The 17608-nt window shown below is 35.6% G+C and overlaps 1 protein-coding gene across 4 annotated transcripts in view; it reads left to right on the top strand.

The window, feature by feature from the left end:
* The window catches only part of LOC149771684 (small G protein signaling modulator 1-like), a 110859-nt gene extending 93632 nt beyond the window's left edge, over nucleotides 1-17227 (top strand). For all 4 annotated transcript variants that reach the window (XM_089948229.1, XM_089948231.1, XM_089948230.1 and 1 more), the window contains exons 20-24: nucleotides 4353-4435; nucleotides 5588-5697; nucleotides 6430-6526; nucleotides 8714-8881; nucleotides 17083-17227. In XM_089948229.1, the coding sequence (XP_089804355.1) occupies nucleotides 4353-4435; nucleotides 5588-5697; nucleotides 6430-6526; nucleotides 8714-8881; nucleotides 17083-17171 (547 nt within the window). In that variant the 3' untranslated portion in view covers nucleotides 17172-17227. The remainder of the gene's footprint in view (nucleotides 1-4352; nucleotides 4436-5587; nucleotides 5698-6429; nucleotides 6527-8713; nucleotides 8882-17082) is intronic.
* The last annotated feature ends 381 nt before the right edge of the window (nucleotides 17228-17608 follow it).

The raw sequence follows: 17608 nt of genomic DNA, 5'->3' as shown, positions 1-17608 counted from the left end.
GCGATTTGAGTAGAGGCATCCAAAGATGCTTGCAAGAGGTAAAGGGTTAAGGAATTCAGATACGAAAGACTGCTTGTGAAGCTGCTTTTTTCAGTCAGGCGTAATCAGCTCTTTTGATCTCCACATCTGCTATCACAGAAAGTTCTGTTGATCTCCACATCTGTCACAGATGTGAATTTGAGAATAACTGGTGTACTATAAATTCTGTATTTTGTATGGGGTACAAGTTTTCATGGATTTCGTAGTTGCTAAAGTCCACGAATTTCAAGACCCAACAGTTATATTTCTCTTGAAACATATAGCTCCCCCATCCCCAAGTGAAAAATACTGTATATACTTGCTCATAAGACAGTTCTAATTACAAACTGCATGGACCCAGATCTGCTGTCGCATAATGTGTCCGCAGATCAGGGTCTGTATAATGCTAGGACTAACTAGTAGAAAAAATGAATTGTTTGCAGTTGGAACTATCTTATATGCAATTATGTGCAATACAATTACCAGCAAAATAGTAATTTTTTGCAGAACCATAAAAATTGATACTAAAAAAAATCAATGGATTAATTTTGACTGAATTCAATAAACAGGGATGATTGACACCATGTACTTGTTCAGTATGATTGGGATAGCCAGATAATTGCATATATAAAAAATATTCTCATGTGGATGCACAACATAAATAAATTTGAACACACCTGTAGACTTGTCTCCTTTTTTATGTCATACATACTTCTTACATCAGACAAGTTTTGGTGCTGTCCATCTGTCATCCTATCCATTCATTAACATTTCTTGTCTAGGTTCATAACTGGAGAGATTTTAAAGAACTTTGTGCCGATATATATAATGACTAGATAAAGTCACATACCATAGTCAAATTCCAAGGTAAAACTCATTGTAATGGCAAGGGGAAAAAAAACAAGTTAGCCTGAATCCTTGTCCAGGCTGTGACATTTGAAACATTGAGAATATTTTGATGAAACTTCAGATATTTTGATGACTGGGTGGTGTTTCACACACCACTGCCTCACCATTTGCCTCAAGGTCACATTGACTCCAAGAATGAAAACAGTGTCTGCACAATCTTTATTTTTTTATCACTTTAAGCAAAGCTTTGTGGATGGCTTGCATTTCAGGAAAGGAAGGTGCCTATTCTAATTGGCATCAAAAGGTCAAAGGTCAAGACCATAGACTGAAAAGGGCAAATCAATTTCTGCAAAACTACTTAAGTTCTGTTGCTCATTCATTTACAAAGCTTTGCATTTAAGACAGGAAATACACCTGTTGATTTGGGGCATGAAAGGATAAAAAGTCTGTCAGACAGGTTTCAATAAAAAAAAAAAAATGGTTTCCACAAAATAACTAAAATCCTGTGCCACAGGCCATGATGAAACTTTATGGTTGGCTTGCTTTTGAGGTAAGAGATAAGAAAGGCACCTATTCATTTTCAGGTTGTAGGTTAAAAAATCAAGGCAATCAACATTATGCAAATGTAGTAGAAAACTAGTTATGAAAGTAAATATAAAAACATGACAGTTCAGTGATTTCACACAAACAGTCTGAAGAGGCAGACAAACAAAACAGCTATCAAAAAATGCAACCAACAATGCTCTTCCATTACACATAGCTATTATGACAGATGTGTACATCAAATTTAGCACATCCATTCACTGTCAGCTTTTCTGTTATGAGTTTTGAAACTTTGCTTTTATGTGCTCCACTTACTACCCAATCTATCCAGAGAGTGTCATGGATGTGTACTCCATGAAGCAGGAACAATTTTCCTTTAATTGCACCTGGAGAAGTCTCCAGTCAGTATTAAGGCAATGTCAATTTGAAAGTCGAGAAGCATATACTAATTTGTCTTCTTTAAAGTGTCTGTCTAATACAATATAATAAAGGGCACTGACGAGGAAATGCACAAAATGTTTCCACCATTTCCAGCTGGTTCTTCCAACCGAATATTTGGACTTCAGTGGAATAGCTTGACTGACTGTCAGGCTGCTCATTTCAGTGGCAGTCTCCCACTTACTGTTGACAGATCCACATCACTCATATTAAAATCTATGTCACTTCCTTCTTTAGTCTCTTCTAATTTAGAATCTGACACCAAATCGGACAATAGCAGAACTTGGTTAGTCTCTTCAATATCAAAGCCTGAAACAATCTACTCATCTGAGGGTTCTGTTTGATATTTCCACATTCAGGATACACATTCCGTGGTGCAACAACATCATTATTTCGTAGCATCAAACTGACCCTATGATGCTCAATAAATATAACGTCTTTGATTAGTTGTGCTAATTTCCATACCACAATCTACTCACTAAATACGTCATACTTGTTTTTCCTCTTATTTTTATTAAAGGGGCAAATAACAAAAGCACATTTTGAAATATGTTTATAATAACTTTAATATGCCAAGCTTATGTCAAACAGGCTAAGGTGGGACCATGAATAACTCAAGAAAGTGTTTTTGTGAGGGTGATTCTGCTGTATTTAAAAATTCTATAATTAGTAATACCTAAACTGACAATATTTTCAAGCTCAAAATATGTAATAACATCAAACTTTTGATGTTTTATTTCATTGTTGCCAATAAAGCATTACCTTAGCTGTTCATCAACACTGAACTGAAGCATTCAGGTAGTTGTATGAATGAACTAAGGTCTTCTTTCCAACTGAATCTCTACACAGCCAGTAGCCAAAATGGTGTTAAGACAAGGAAGACCCCTATTGATTTTGGATTCAAAACATGTGACAGAGTGTGTATATAAAAGTATATTAATACTACCATGTATACTGTTACGAGTCTAGGCTCGTACAAAAAGTAACAGAAAAGTGTGAAGACAACAAGCTTTGTAAACTTTAACAAATAATTTATTTCCCTAGAATATCAAGTGAAAAATGAGAAAAAAGAACTTACGGTTTTGCAAATCAAATCCAAAAATAATCCAAGAATTAAAAAAAAAGTCTTAGTAATAAAAAGTCTTGAAAGAAACTGAGTTTGAATCCCAATGAAATCCAAAATGGAAGATGATGACGTCTGTTGTAACCTGCAAAGTACTGTTATGTCAACAGTTGAGTTGCAGAAAATATTATTCCAGTTTTGAATTCCGTATAAATTTCAGTGAATGTCTTTGTCCAAGAATTTTCTAGAAGCACTTGTATTTTCAGGGAAAAGAATCACTTGAATTCAAAATAGTTTGAAGAAAATAAAATAATTAGCCCAAACTGGACACAACATAAAAGAACTTGACTTTTCAAGTGTTAAGGCATGACTGACTAAATTCTTATCATAACATGAATTGTAAGACTAACTAAAATGCAAAACAGATGCCTGGATGGGGGTCAAGAGTTCATCTTTCCAGAAGGAAAAGAAGTTTGTTACATGATAATTATCACATCATCCAGGTATGGCCTTCACTTAACTTAATAATTCTTACACTTAGAAAGAAAAATAAGGAAAAAAAGTTGTTTGCAAAAACTGTCACTGGTTCTGAATCAAGGTCAGAAACTAGATATAGTGTTTCTATTATTAGGTGTTTATCAGTTAAATAAGAAAAAGCCAGGTCAAACAGAACTGAACTTAATTCTGAAGAAAAAAATAAAGTCCAGTAAATAATAATGTTGTTGTTGTTGTTGTTGTGGGGTTTAACGCCATTTTTCAGCGCGATAGGGCTATACATGGCGGCCAGTATTAATGGTGGAGGAAGAACCCGGAAAACCCCGGAAAGAACCACCGACCCACGAGAAGCTACTGGCAAGCTTTCTCACATGCCCACATTGGCTGAATCTTAGACTCGAACCGCCGCAGACATAGGTGAGATGGCAGTGATCCGTAACGAAGAGCGCTTTAGACCACTCGGCCACTCGGGGCCCCTAAATAATAATACATTACAGTAACATGTAATGGAATTTTAATAAATTAAAACAACAAACAAAGAATTAAATTACATATACATAACAATTCTCAAGTACAGGTCCAACTGCAAGCAAAATAGACCATGATCTTCTATCACATTATGCGCTGGCAGATCAGGGTCACTGTTGCTTGTTCTACTGATTACTCCCAGAAAACCTCCTAGAATGAATCTGCGCAGGTTGCAGTTGAACTCAACTTACAATGAGATATATATACAGTATTAACCACTTGACAGGTGTATATTGTGCCATTTGCAGTGCTCTTGTTATGAGTTTTTTAAAGGTACTGTATTTATTTATAGGCAGTTATAGATCAAAGTATATGCAGTCAATCACATTATACACTGGTACTCAGTAATCATATGTTCAAGTCCATGCAGAGATAATATACAAAGATTATTGTTATAAAATTCACATGGATGTTACAGGTACGTGTGGGAACACCTAGAAGTGGGTTATGTACAAGGGATGTGTGATCTGGTGGCTCCACTGCTGGTGGTACTGGATGATGGTAAGTAGCAAGATGCAGAAATGACAACCATTCTTGTTTTTGTGGTATTGTTAAAACAAAATTATGAAAATTCCACATTAAAAATAATATCAGCAAAATTCCAGAAAATCTAAATTTGAGGGGATACATTTTTTTAGCTGTAATGGTCATAGACCAGAAGAGCTTATGGGATGGTTTGTTGTTCAATGTCTGGCATCCATTTGTCTCTTTGCACAAGTTTGTTATCACTATTCCTTTTAACTGCCTTGAAACTTTGCACAGACATTCATCGCGTGGTCCATATTAGTCATCTTGAATTTTTATCACTGCTTTTCCAGAATAATGGGTGGTCATATCAACACAGGGCTTTCACTTAAAAACTTCTTTTGATGTATAGTTGGCCCTGAATGAAAATAATGCCTTTGGAATTCATCATATCTGCCAGACATGCCCAACAAGACTGGTGTTTTGACCAGCATTAAAATGCCTGAATTGGAAATTGGAAGTTTCAGTTAAGAAATCTATGTTCAGAGTTAATAAAATAATTGTTTTAACTCATCTGGTACATGGGTAAAACCTAATCTTACATGTAAGATGTACATTGCGAAAAGTGTGAAATGAAACTGCCATGAGGCCTCTGTAAATGGTATTCAGTGTAATGGTTCTGTTCCAAAGTCTAGCTATGAGAAATTTGTATCCATTTGGCTCAAATTAATGTGCAAAGTCTATTGTCTGTATTCTTACATAATCATCCTATCAATCAATTTAATGCAAAATATCTCATGTTTCTATCCCTCCTTCCTCCCTTCACCATCTCTCTCTCTCTCTCTCTCTCAAACACATAGACACTCGCACACTGCTCAGGATAATACAAAGTTTATATGCATGTATGTGTGTGACTGCCTTTCTTGATCACACATCTGTACCTAGATTTGTCTGTTGCTTACATTAAATTGCCATAAATAAATGTATTAAGTAAACCACCAACATTGTACAAGTTAATATTTTACTTTAATTGGCTCTTGACTACTCATTTGTTGGCTTTAATCTCAAAATAAGAACTTAACTGGGGGGTGTAAAAACCAATCTTCATGCCAGAATTTCATTCTAAATCTTGAACTTCAGATATGCCAAGTCAGCATTTTACCAACTTTTTATTGTTCTCAATTTCAGAGGCGAGAACCTACAGTTGTTTCTGTGAGCTGATGAAAAGAATGTCCAGTAACTTTCCTCATGGTGGAGCAATGGATACTCATTTTGCCAACATGAGATCTTTAATTCAGGTAAAAGGAAAATACACACATTACTTATTGCTAATAGCTACAAGGATAATTAATAGAAATGTGTATTTATTGATTCATTTGTGTTCCTAAGTTTAAATCCATCGTTATATGAACAAAAAGCTATTATCAGCATTTTACAAGTTCTTGAAGTTCATCAGTGTGCAATGTATGTAAGATGTTTGATTAAAATTATGAGCAGAGTCTATATTCAGTAGTCTCTATATTCAGTAGTCTCTGTATTCAGTAGTTTCTATATTCAGTAGTCTCTGTATTCAGTAGTTTCTATATTCAGTATGTATATTCAGTAGTCTCTATATTCAGTAGTCATTTATTTGAACAAGAATCTGAAGCAGTTGTGTGTTTTAGCAAGGTTTAAGCCAAGTGTTCTTTTATGGACACATTATTATGGGAGGGTTTTAGTTGGTAATGGTGTGAGTCAACAATGGACATTTATTGTATCTTACATACATTATTTATAGGAAATTTTATATTTGCTTTCAAACAATAGGTAGCAAAAGAGTATTATGTTACTACTGTAACATGAAGAAAATAATTTGCAAGTGGCATCAGTGTTATGTAAGAATCAGAGAATCACCATCACTCACAGACTTCGGTAATTGTCCGCTTTTACATGGGACTTCAAATTAGGTAATAAAGACAAGTTATCAACACATTGTTTATAAAACGAATACAAAAGAAATAATTCTTATTCACATGAATCTTTGTTTTCAGATATTAGACTCAGAGTTGTTTGAACATATGCATCACCATGGAGACTATACGCATTTCTACTTTTGCTATCGCTGGTTCCTTTTAGACTTTAAGAGAGGTAAGTTACATTTTCCGTTACTAATGAATTCTAAGTTTATGTTCAAAATAATCAAATAATTTTTAAAAGATAAAGAATTTGGCATTGAATGATCAGAATCATGAGAGCTGATGTTTACTTCAGAATACTTGTACTAAAGTTTTGGAAAATTTCTATGCTGTACCAGTGAAAAAACCACCTTTCAGTAGCAGTAACTGTCAGAGGGTGGATGTTTTTTTAAACAAGTTGTAATTATAGCAATCTGCATTACAGAGACAGCCTGTATTCTGTTCTTGGTAATTTCATCAAAATTACACAATGAAACAAATATAATTGTATTTCCACATAGTGCCTGTTGAACATCAAAATGTCATCATTCTCACTCTTTAGTTACTTTTAGCACAGGTACACTTGTTATTAGTCATGGGCATCGAAAATCATGCTTACCCTATTTGGGTTCATGGTCACTGTGCAAGATGCCTGGAGTTTCACTTTCATACTTTGACAAAAGTAGCAGCAAGTAGACTCAATCCAGAATGGTTTATTTGATTCATATTTAGGAAACCTATCATTGGACCAGCCTGTGTCAGCTGCCTTGGTATGTCCTTGGACAAGGCACTTTACTCTGATTGCCCTGGCACTATATAACCTACTTGTGTTGCTGTGCCATCAAACCAAACCAAAACCTAACAAACTGCACAGACCAAGGTCTGCCAGCATTATACAACAGCAGATCTGGGTCTGTGCAATTTGTAGTTGGACTTGGCTTATAAGCTACATGGTATCCATTTATCAGCTTTCCTAATGCTTTCCTGGAAAAACTAATTTTTCAACCCAACAGTCAGCCTCTCTGTTCATAAATTTGCAAACCCATTTCCTGATTGATATCCTCTAATTTTTCATTTCAGCATGAAATTTATCTTTTAAATTACTGGCTTAAGATGCCAATATTTCATTTGCTTTAAGTGGAAGTGACAAGTAAATATGCAGAGAGCATAAAATCTCGGGTGAAATAGCTATGAAACACTACAAGTTTGTAACACTCAGCAAATTTGTTATTGAATGCACTCAGCATTTTGTTTTGTTAGCAACTTATAACATTGTCAAAGGTAATCAGGTGACATTTTTTTTGTTGGTATGTACTTATTGTTGTAGTAATATTCATCTTAGAAATATAGCCAATTTTATATTGCATTCAGTAATTGTACTTTATTTTTATTTACCTTTCAAATCACATACATGCCAGCCATTATGCATTTTATCACCTCATTATGTTTCTGGATACGAATTACACCTTGTTTTGGTACATTAAAAATAAATAAAAATAAAGCAACAAGATATTGTTGCTTGTTATCATATCTTTAATCCCATGCATCATATAAATTTGAGAATATTCTCAAAAGCAAAACTTTTGTACAAGAATATCGTAAGAGTACATTTGACCATCATAGACCTAATGAGACTTGTTTTCTATTTATAGCTGCTGTATATGACATATTTCTAAGAAGCTTTCTTCAATCAAAACCTTGTTTCACAAATTTATTATAATTTGATAATTTTTCTAGGAAGCAGACTAATATATACTTTAAAAAGAATGGCATCAGCAGTTGGGTAAAAAGGCTTTATCGATGTGACGCGTGGGTGTTACATGACTGAAAAATGTTAGAGGGATCTTTTTAAACTTCAGAACATCAGATAATGAAAAGGACAAATCAACAGCGCTTTACAAATTTAAAAAGAAGAATATCAGAGTGTTGTAGTAAAGCAATCAGACTGAGTACATCGTCATGGTCATTGTTGAATTTGTGGACTTAACTGTATGATCCTTCAGAGAAAGTTAGACATGTAGACTAGTTAAATTGGGTGTTGTATACAAATGATTTGTCAGTAGGATTTTTAATTTTTTCCTGGTGATAATCCACATGGATTCAAGATGGATTTTAACCAGTTACAGATCCAGGTAAATAAACAGTTTTCATACAGTGTTCTTTAATTATGGCATGTAATATATAGATTATACCTTTTATGCTCAGATTATGCATTGTTGCCACATTGCCACTTATATTAGCAATAATTACACTTATGCCTCTCTAGAGTTTGACATATATGTAATCAGTCTAGTGGCTATTATGGAAATAATTAAGAAAACAATTGATATGCATCATTAATGGCAGCTGTAATAATTATTTTATGTCTATATGATTGCAGAGCTTTTGTATGATGATGTATTTACTGTATGGGAGACCATCTGGGCAGCCAAGCATATCAGTTCCTCTCACTTTGTGCTGTTCATAGCACTGGCCCTGGTGGAATATTACAGGGACATTATTATGGATAACAACATGGACTTTACTGATATCATTAAATTCTTTAATGGTGAGCAAAAATAAATATTTACTTGTTTTTCCAGTGTTTACAGAAGCAAGAGTAAGGAATAACTTTATGATGATGTTCTGCAATGTAGCTATTGTATTTAAAAAGCTGCATTCCCTCCCAAAACCATTTTAAAACTAAGATGACACATTTGTTCTTCATAAATCAAAAAGTATGTACACAAATAATCTCACGACTCAATTCCACCCAGATGTTCCAGTTCAAGTTCAGGGTTTGTTTAGTTTCTGGAAAATCCCTTTGTTACCATATTTGCCAGCCTATATGTTGATTCTTTTTTACCAGAAAAATAAGAGCTTTTATCTTATACTCTGATTCAACTTGTATATGGATGTCATTCATATCACTTAATCATATGTGATGTAACTTTGTGTGTGTAAAAAAAGACATTTTTCTCCACAAGTATGCAAAATATTGTGTAAAAATAATTATCATTTTGGGGAAGAGATTGTATATGGAAAAATATAGCACCCAAGATTGAGAAGGATTTTAAAATGTTTACATTATTGTAAGTATTAAATTCATTTACTTAGGATGTAATTGTACTAAAGCAGCATGCACTAGTAATATACATTGTTTAAATTGATTGCATATATGTGCATTAGAATAAACTAGTTAGAAAATAAATAACCATGACAAAGACATGTATTCCATCGCATTTTTGTTCTTCCACTTCATGAAGAAATATTATATGCCCCAATATGAGAGAGAGGTTTCAGGACAATTGTAATCTGTATTGTTTTGTTACCTGATGATTGTGATCTTACTCATGTACAATGGCAATACTATTTTACATTGTCAATTAATACTACTGAGTAAACACTTCCATCAAGTTTTAGTTGCAGTATCCATTTTCCCAAGAACCACATGGCTTTGCAGCATTATTTGCATGTTAATTAAATATGCTACAACTATGGTCAGGTCATACCAGTTAACATCGGTTTGAGAGCAAGATTCAGCAGACCAGATCAAATTAGTGAGGCTGCCAGTAGGAAAATGAGGTTACCCATACGGTATTATGAATATGGTACCATGTAATGCAAGGTGCTTACTCTTGTTGTAAATTTCTCTACTAGTGTCACATTTTGAACTTGACAACAGAAGTGTCAGAGCAGATTTAAAATAATATCTAGCATGAGGAAAAGATCAAAACCAAATGCTGCCTAAGTACAGGAAATTTACATGCACTTACTGATAATGGATAATCTTATTTGTTGGGAATGGAGAGATCGTTGTACTTGCAAAGAAAGTTGCACAGCATGCAAAATGGTTGTTCTTGGGATTTAACCAAAATGGAGTCTGTATTGATATAAATATTGTGAATATTGCAACTTTTAAACTGAAGGAGTATGGCATGTATTTTAATAGTTTCCATTTACTGTTTTGTTTTTGACAAAAACTTTAGCTAAACAGGTGCAGTAAGGTAGAAAAAAGCATGAAGAAGGTTTGAAATCTCTATCTTTCATATTGTGGCATATTTTATTTTGATCATGAGGTACTAAAGAAAAATACGTTGGAAAAGATATGTGTGCCTGCACCTTCCTCTCTCTCTCTCTCTCTCTCTCTCTCTCTTTATAAAACAAATCTGTGGAAAATGTAATTTCGCATCAGTGATGCAGTTTTCCTACTACTGATGATCTTTAATAGCATACAGTGATATTATTAATATTAGAAAACCAGAAGTTACCACAGTTCATTCCACGCAGCATCATAAATTGTATCCTATCTGTAACTCTGTAAAGTTTCAGGTCAGCATCATTAAATGTAGTAAAACTACCTGATTCGTTTAAAATACTTCATGTAAAACAGATCAGGTACTTTTAGTTACTTTTAATAATGTTGTCCTGAAAATTTACTAAGTTGCAGATAAGATAAAATTTGTGATGCTCAGTGGAATGAACTAAAGTGAAAAAGACAAAGCTGAGGTATCAGTCAAGCCTTTCTTATACACAGCATATTGAATTATATTTGTATGAAGGAAGGAAAATTTACAAAATTTGCAAATTTTATTTATACTCCACATCAACTTACAAACCAGCAAATACAGTACCTACTAAAACTAGTATTTCCTCATTTACAAGGAAGTTTAGAAAACAAGACTTACTTTCCCAGGTCGTAAACATGCACTCCATTCAACATTTAATTTTGTTTTCATTTGAGTCTAATACTTACCTTAAATACAGCCCCCCTAAATGACAAAGAAAATATCTTTGCTGTCTGCAAGTCACAAAAACAAGGGGAAGAAACTCTTGCATATTAACTTCCCTTGTTCCCACTAAGTGGATCCATCCAGTATTGCAGATGTAAATTTTTGCTTGTAGCTGTAAACCGAGTCTCCAAAAATCTGTTGCAATTTATATTTGATTTTTACCATTCAACAGATATTTTCAGTGGTTGATCTACCTGGCATTTTAACTTTATCCAACACTTCTTCTTTCCTGCTATTTCTTGGCAATTCAGTTTTGCGAGTTCTTCCTCCTTTTGCTGTCCTTACTTGCTTTCCATTATGTATCCATCCCAATTCTACTTTCCTGTTTTCTTTAAAAGCATTTCTGTTACAATGTCTTGCCATAGTTCTTTTTCTTCACTTCAAAGAAGACTCTGAAATACATTTATCCTGGAATTCTGCTGGAACTGTATCATAAAACATTTGTATCTTTCCTAGTGACTTTATTGTATTTATGTTTTTTTTTTTACCAGTCATTATTGTTCATGTGTTAATGATCGTTAACACTAGAGTTTTCACCAGCGACTTGATAACACAAGTTCACCTATTTTAATGTTTGGTACATTTGTTTCTGAACTTGTTTTTTCTTATCTCATTCATTACATAGATCTAAATCAAGTGCAAGAAGTTGAGATGCTTTCAAGTCATGGATGACTACCAGTGTTCTTGCCTGGCCTGCACTGAAAGTTATTTCTCACATGTGTGCAATATGGGCAGAAGATATTTGGTACCACGTCTCTTGAAGACAATTAAATGGCAGTAAAAAATAGTATATACTCTAAAACTTCCAAACATGAAATATTAAACATTGATCCGCATTCAGAATTTTTGACGAGTTTGATGGTGGATATCAAGTTGATACCCCCACCCCCACCTCTCCAAATAAATTATCTACAACAACAATAACTTCAGACCCAACGGAAGCCAGGCCAAACAGTTCAACTCAAGCTATATTGGAATCACATATGATGCACATACTATAACAGGCTGTCATCTAGAATGTCGACAATTGAGTTGGATGAAACTAAGACCATTTTAACCCTTTTTGGCAGCCCATGCAACTTTCTCACACACTGGTACAAGTCAGCTCCAATGCTTATCATTCAGAAATACCTAGCCTAGACAAGGATAGTAATGCTGTCAACATGTCTGCTCCACTCTTTTATAAAGTGGACAAACAGGTATTCAATGCGACATCTAATTTGGCCAGGAATATTGTGTTGACTTCCTCCCTACTCTAGGTGAGAAATCCAAAAGTGACCATGTCTTTGAATCTGTATGCTGTAGTGCCAATATAGTCAGTAGGGCTGATTACCATGCAATGATGAATGCCCTAATAGCCTCTTTTAACTTCATATTGATAAGAAGAGACACACTCCTGTGATTTCTCATAAACCCTGCCATGCAGCAACCATGTGCTTCCTCACCATCAATTCACCCCGTGGAATCACTCTTTCACCTCACTTTGTAAGCCCTTATTTCAGTGTAAGCCCCTATCTCTGTACAAGCCCCTAATCTCTGTACAAGCCCCTAATCTCTGTGTAAGCCCCTGTTTTTATGTAAGCCCATATCTCTGTACAAGCACCTGTCTCTTTGTAAGCACTTATCTATGTACATGCCTGTCTCTTTGTAAGCCCCATCTCTCTATAAGCCCCTATTTCTTTGCATGCCCCAATCTCTGTATATGATCCTGTTTCTGTGCATACCCCTATCTCTCTATAAGCCCCTATTTCTGTGCAACCGAGTCAGGGAACGTACTAGAGACAGGATGATCATGGCAGAAAAACCACATTATAACAGCCATATTCTCCTGATCTCCACAGGCAAGCCTGGAACAGGGAGAGAGAACAAGGTTTCTCATCTCACAAGCCTCCCACCAACCATCAGTGACTTGCTTACCCTATTGTGGGCACCAGACTTGTTATGTTCTGCCAGACTTCGATCTATCTATTTCAGACATGATTTGGCCATCCAATCAATTGCAGAGGGGTTCCTGATCTCGTTCATCTAGCCTCCACTTTCATCATCCCCCTTCATGACAGATCCCAAGCAATCCCATGAAAAACAGATGTTGTACATGAGGAGGCTGAGAATTTGCTCATAAAGTAGACAGGAAAGTAGTACAAAATCCTGTCTCCCCAGGGTTCTATTCCTTACTATTTTCTGGTTATGAAAGTCAACAGAAAATAGAGACCTGCCATAGACTTCAGCAGATTTAGTCAGCTTATTACTGCCCCTGAGGCCCCGAGTGGTCTAAAGCGCTTTCTGTTATGGATCACTGCCATCTCACCTCTGCCTGCATCGGTTCGAGTCTTGGATTTGGCAAATGTGGGTATGTGAGAAAGCTTGCCAGTAGCTTCTCATGGGTTGGTGGTTCTTTCCAGGGTTTGCCCGGGTTCTTCCTCCACCATTAATACTGGCCGCCATGTATAGCCTATCGTGTGTTGAAAAATGGCGTTAAACCCTGCAACAACAACAACTACCCCAGAGTTGAAGATGAAGATAGCAAGTTCTGTCTGTCTGTCTGTGTAATGCAATAAATACATGTCAATAAGTCTTGAATTCTCAAATGCATTGTTTCCATTACTTTTCAGATAGTAGCATGCAAATACCTACCATTTAAAAGTATACCAATTTTGCACCCTTCAATTCTGCCTTAGTCTCTGCTCTGTGGCCTTCACCAAGATGTTGGACCACACCATATCCCACTTTCTGGATGTCCTCCATTATAGTGACTTTGCACTATATCATCCATTTGCACCATTCAGAAAGTTCAGTTTTGGTTCATGATATGAAGAACTTTGTACCACATTCGTTTGTTTAGTGTAGAGATCTTAGATATTCATGATCGACATTTTGTTCCTCTTCATATGGAATTTCTGATTCATGCCAACCTTGTTCATCTTTCTCCCAAATGCATTGACAGTATCGTTCATGCATCAGTGAAGCCTTGTTCATCTTTATCCCAAATGCATTGACAGCATTGTTCATGCATCAGCGAAGACGTCCACTTGGATGTTCATTTCTTTAATTTCTTCAAATCCTCAGCCTACTCAGTGTGGCATCAGACCTGGTATACATCAGTTGCATTTTTATGACACACTCTGCAGATGTCCCTTCTAGCACATTGGCAACTGGTTGCAGGGTCATTTAGATCACCAGGTTATATTCTTGAACAAAATCAAACATTTCCTGCTTTTAATGGCAAGACAAGGGGTGTCTCGAAGCAGGTATACCTTTAGAAGCCCCACAATAAAAAGTCACAATTAGTTTCGATGCTGTTTTATCGGGAAGGGGAAGGGGGACTTGCTACCAGACTTTGTAATGGTCAGTGACACAAGGACACTTCAAGAAAAGGCTCTTCATGTCAATCTCATGAAGATTAGAACCATTCTCATCATCTCAACACCTTCATTGCTTAAGTGAAATGAAATGCATCAAAAAGGTAAAAGTTATGATAAGTCAGACAGATTGGTTGTATTAAGCTACCTCGTCAGAGGGTGGGGGGTACAAAATCACCTGACCTTTGCATTATGGTATGGGAAATACCTTCATTGATGTGCCCAGTATGAAGTTCTCCGGTCTAAGGAACTCCCATCATATCTCATTCACACATCTCACTTCAGTCTGCACAAGTTTAGTTTCAGCTCAGCCAATGTGGTTATGTGAGAAAGCTTGCCAGTAGCTTCCCATTGGTCAGTGATTCTTGCCAGGGTCTTCCCAATGTCTTCCTCCACCAAAAATATTGGCCACAGTGTATATTGTGTGCTGAAAATTTTTTAAACCTCACAAAACCAAACCAAATTTTGCTCAGTGTGATATAAGCATGCTTGGACCATCAATGCCCTTTAGCGTCCGCCTTGGATGTGGGAGGTTGCATGTACGAGCCCTGGGCGAGTCATACCAAAGACTTATAAAATTGGTACTTTTAGCTGCCTTGCTTGGTGCTCAGCATTAAGAGGTTAGTGTTAGGACTGGATTGCCTGGTGTTAGGATAATGTTACTGGGTGGGACATCATGCTACATGTCTACAGCACAGTGCCCCATTGCTAGACATCATAACCATATGACTGAAAAATTATTAAAGCTAAGTTAAAAATCCAAATCACACACATGCACACACAATGCTCTTTAAATGATATGAGAGGGGAAATGGGCAGAGAAAAATGGAAACTTTCCTGAGTTTTGATGTGACTCAGCTCTTCTTAGTTCAAGCCTAAGTCTTAACCCGGCTAAAGTAGTTATCATAATAGATTTGTTTCCTGAAAGTACAGACTTCAGCTAGATGGATTAGTGAACTGTGTCCGCTGTTTGTGGATCTGAGTTACATACAGTTCTGTTCTGACAGCTCTGTTATACTAATGACACTACTTAGTTTTGTTTCTAAAAGCAGGCTACCATCAAAAGGCAGCCTTGATTGATCAGTCAAGAGAGGTAAAGCTGCAGGAACCAGTACACACAATCATATATCATCTGAATCACACAGACTGTCTGAGGCAGCTGTGAAAAGACACTTCTCACTGCTTATTTAGGTAGAGGTTGAATACTCAAGCACTTTTGCCTTCTCTTACATTTCTCATAGTGTTAATGAGAATGGGACATATATTTGACAGAGAATGGACAGTTTTTTGTAAATAGAGTTCCTTCCTACTTAACATTATCACATTGCTATCAATCCCTCCTGCACATCCCCCCAAATGTCAGTATCCTGTTAATAGGTTTGTTCAAACTTAAACTAGTTACAGGTGGCCACCTAGTGGAAATGAAGGGAATTAATATGTAAGAATTGTTTCCCTTCATCAGTATGATCTATAAAGAGAAATACGTTTTCGGTTTTTAGAGGTAGCAGAGAGTGTTCCTCTAATGTTAAGGTAATCTTGTTTCAGATGACTTAGCTTATCACCACACTGGAGATCAAATTTCAATTTGATTTTTCTGCATCTTTATAAATAAGCATGTATAATTATGGTTTCTTTGCAGGTTCTATAATAAGTGAGATCTGCATATCTTTCAAGATTATATTTCTCATCCAGTTTTTATAAAACTTTGTAGATATGTTTAGTGTGTGTGTGATTTTTATTTTTAACTTGGTGTTAACAATTTTGCAGCCATATTGCTACAATGTCTGCATTGTGGCAGTTTATGGTGATGTCTAGCCCTGGGGCATTATGCCACAGATACGTATCATCATGCCCTACCCATTCACAGTATCCTGACACCAGGTCAGCCAGTTCTAATGCTAACCTCTTAATGCTGAGTCTTACCAAACACTTATAAAAATGGTGCTAGCAGCTACCTCACTTGGTGCTCAGCATTAAGAGGTTAGTGTTAGGACTGGTCGGCCTGGTGTCAGGATAATGTGACTGGGTGGGACACAATGCTGCTTGTCTGCGGCATGATGTCCCAGTGCTAGACATATTTATAAACCACCACACTGCAGACATTGTAGCGATGTTACTAAAATTGTTAAAGCTGCATTAAAAATCCAACTCACACACAAAAAGTCATGAAGAAATGGACTTATTGTGGATTCCTCTACACTTTGTTTGGCCAGTAAAGTGTCAGTCCCTATGAGGGACTTGAGTGGATTTCATGTCAAGTTTAAAGATACAATGAACAAGGGTACTTAAATGTAAAGAATAAAACCTCCATGATTTTTTTAAGTACTGAATAACATCATTCTATTGTAAAACCACAAATGTATTTCCATGAAAATAGATGAATTTACAGTGAGCAGCAATTTGAAATCTACTATTGAAAAAGTAGAATGTTCGACCACAGTTCAGAATTTTGAGAGAAACAAGTGGGAATGTTACCAACAATAAGCGATAATAAAGTAATTGGAAGTATGAATGATAAGTAACAGTGAGTATTCTTTAAGGAAAGCTTTGATTGCTTAGATTCATTCATGATTGAGATTGTTTTTTTATAGTTGTCTTTCCATGTTTTTTTCTTTCAGAAATGGCTGAAAGACACAATGCTAAACAGGTCCTGAAAATTTCCAGAGAGTTGGTGCTTAAGTTACAGACATTGATAGAGAATAAATGACAACTGCCAGACAGTAAAATTCACAGCTAAGGTCAATTAAACATTATTAGAACTTTTTCTGGGCAATGCATTACTACTTTATGAAAAGTAATCCAAAGTATTATTTATTTTTTAAAATCATTGACCCCTCTTGATAGTATAATGAATGTAAATACATATATACCCTTTGTTTAGATATTAAATAGATATGCAAATGTAATGAATAGAGCATTAATAGAAAAATCCAGTTTTAATTTTTGTGCAATGTAACAGATTTGTGTTCATATTGTTTTATTCCATTTATTATCCCTCACCTATGGATGGTACAGAAAGATTCTGTCCATCACACTTCACTTTCTCAAGCCTAACTATTAAAGATATCTCTATGAAATTTTGTATACTTGTTAGCACTGTGCTCCAGGTTTGCCTGTTGCAATTTTAAAAAATATTAAGTTTTT

Source organism: Sinohyriopsis cumingii, unplaced genomic scaffold, assembly GCF_028554795.1.
Source record: "Sinohyriopsis cumingii isolate HCF-2022 unplaced genomic scaffold, ASM2855479v2 utg001727l, whole genome shotgun sequence".
NCBI lineage: Eukaryota > Metazoa > Mollusca > Bivalvia > Unionida > Unionidae > Sinohyriopsis > Sinohyriopsis cumingii.
The sequence above is the reverse complement of the archived record's forward strand: the minus strand, read 5'-3'. Positions and strand labels throughout refer to the sequence as shown.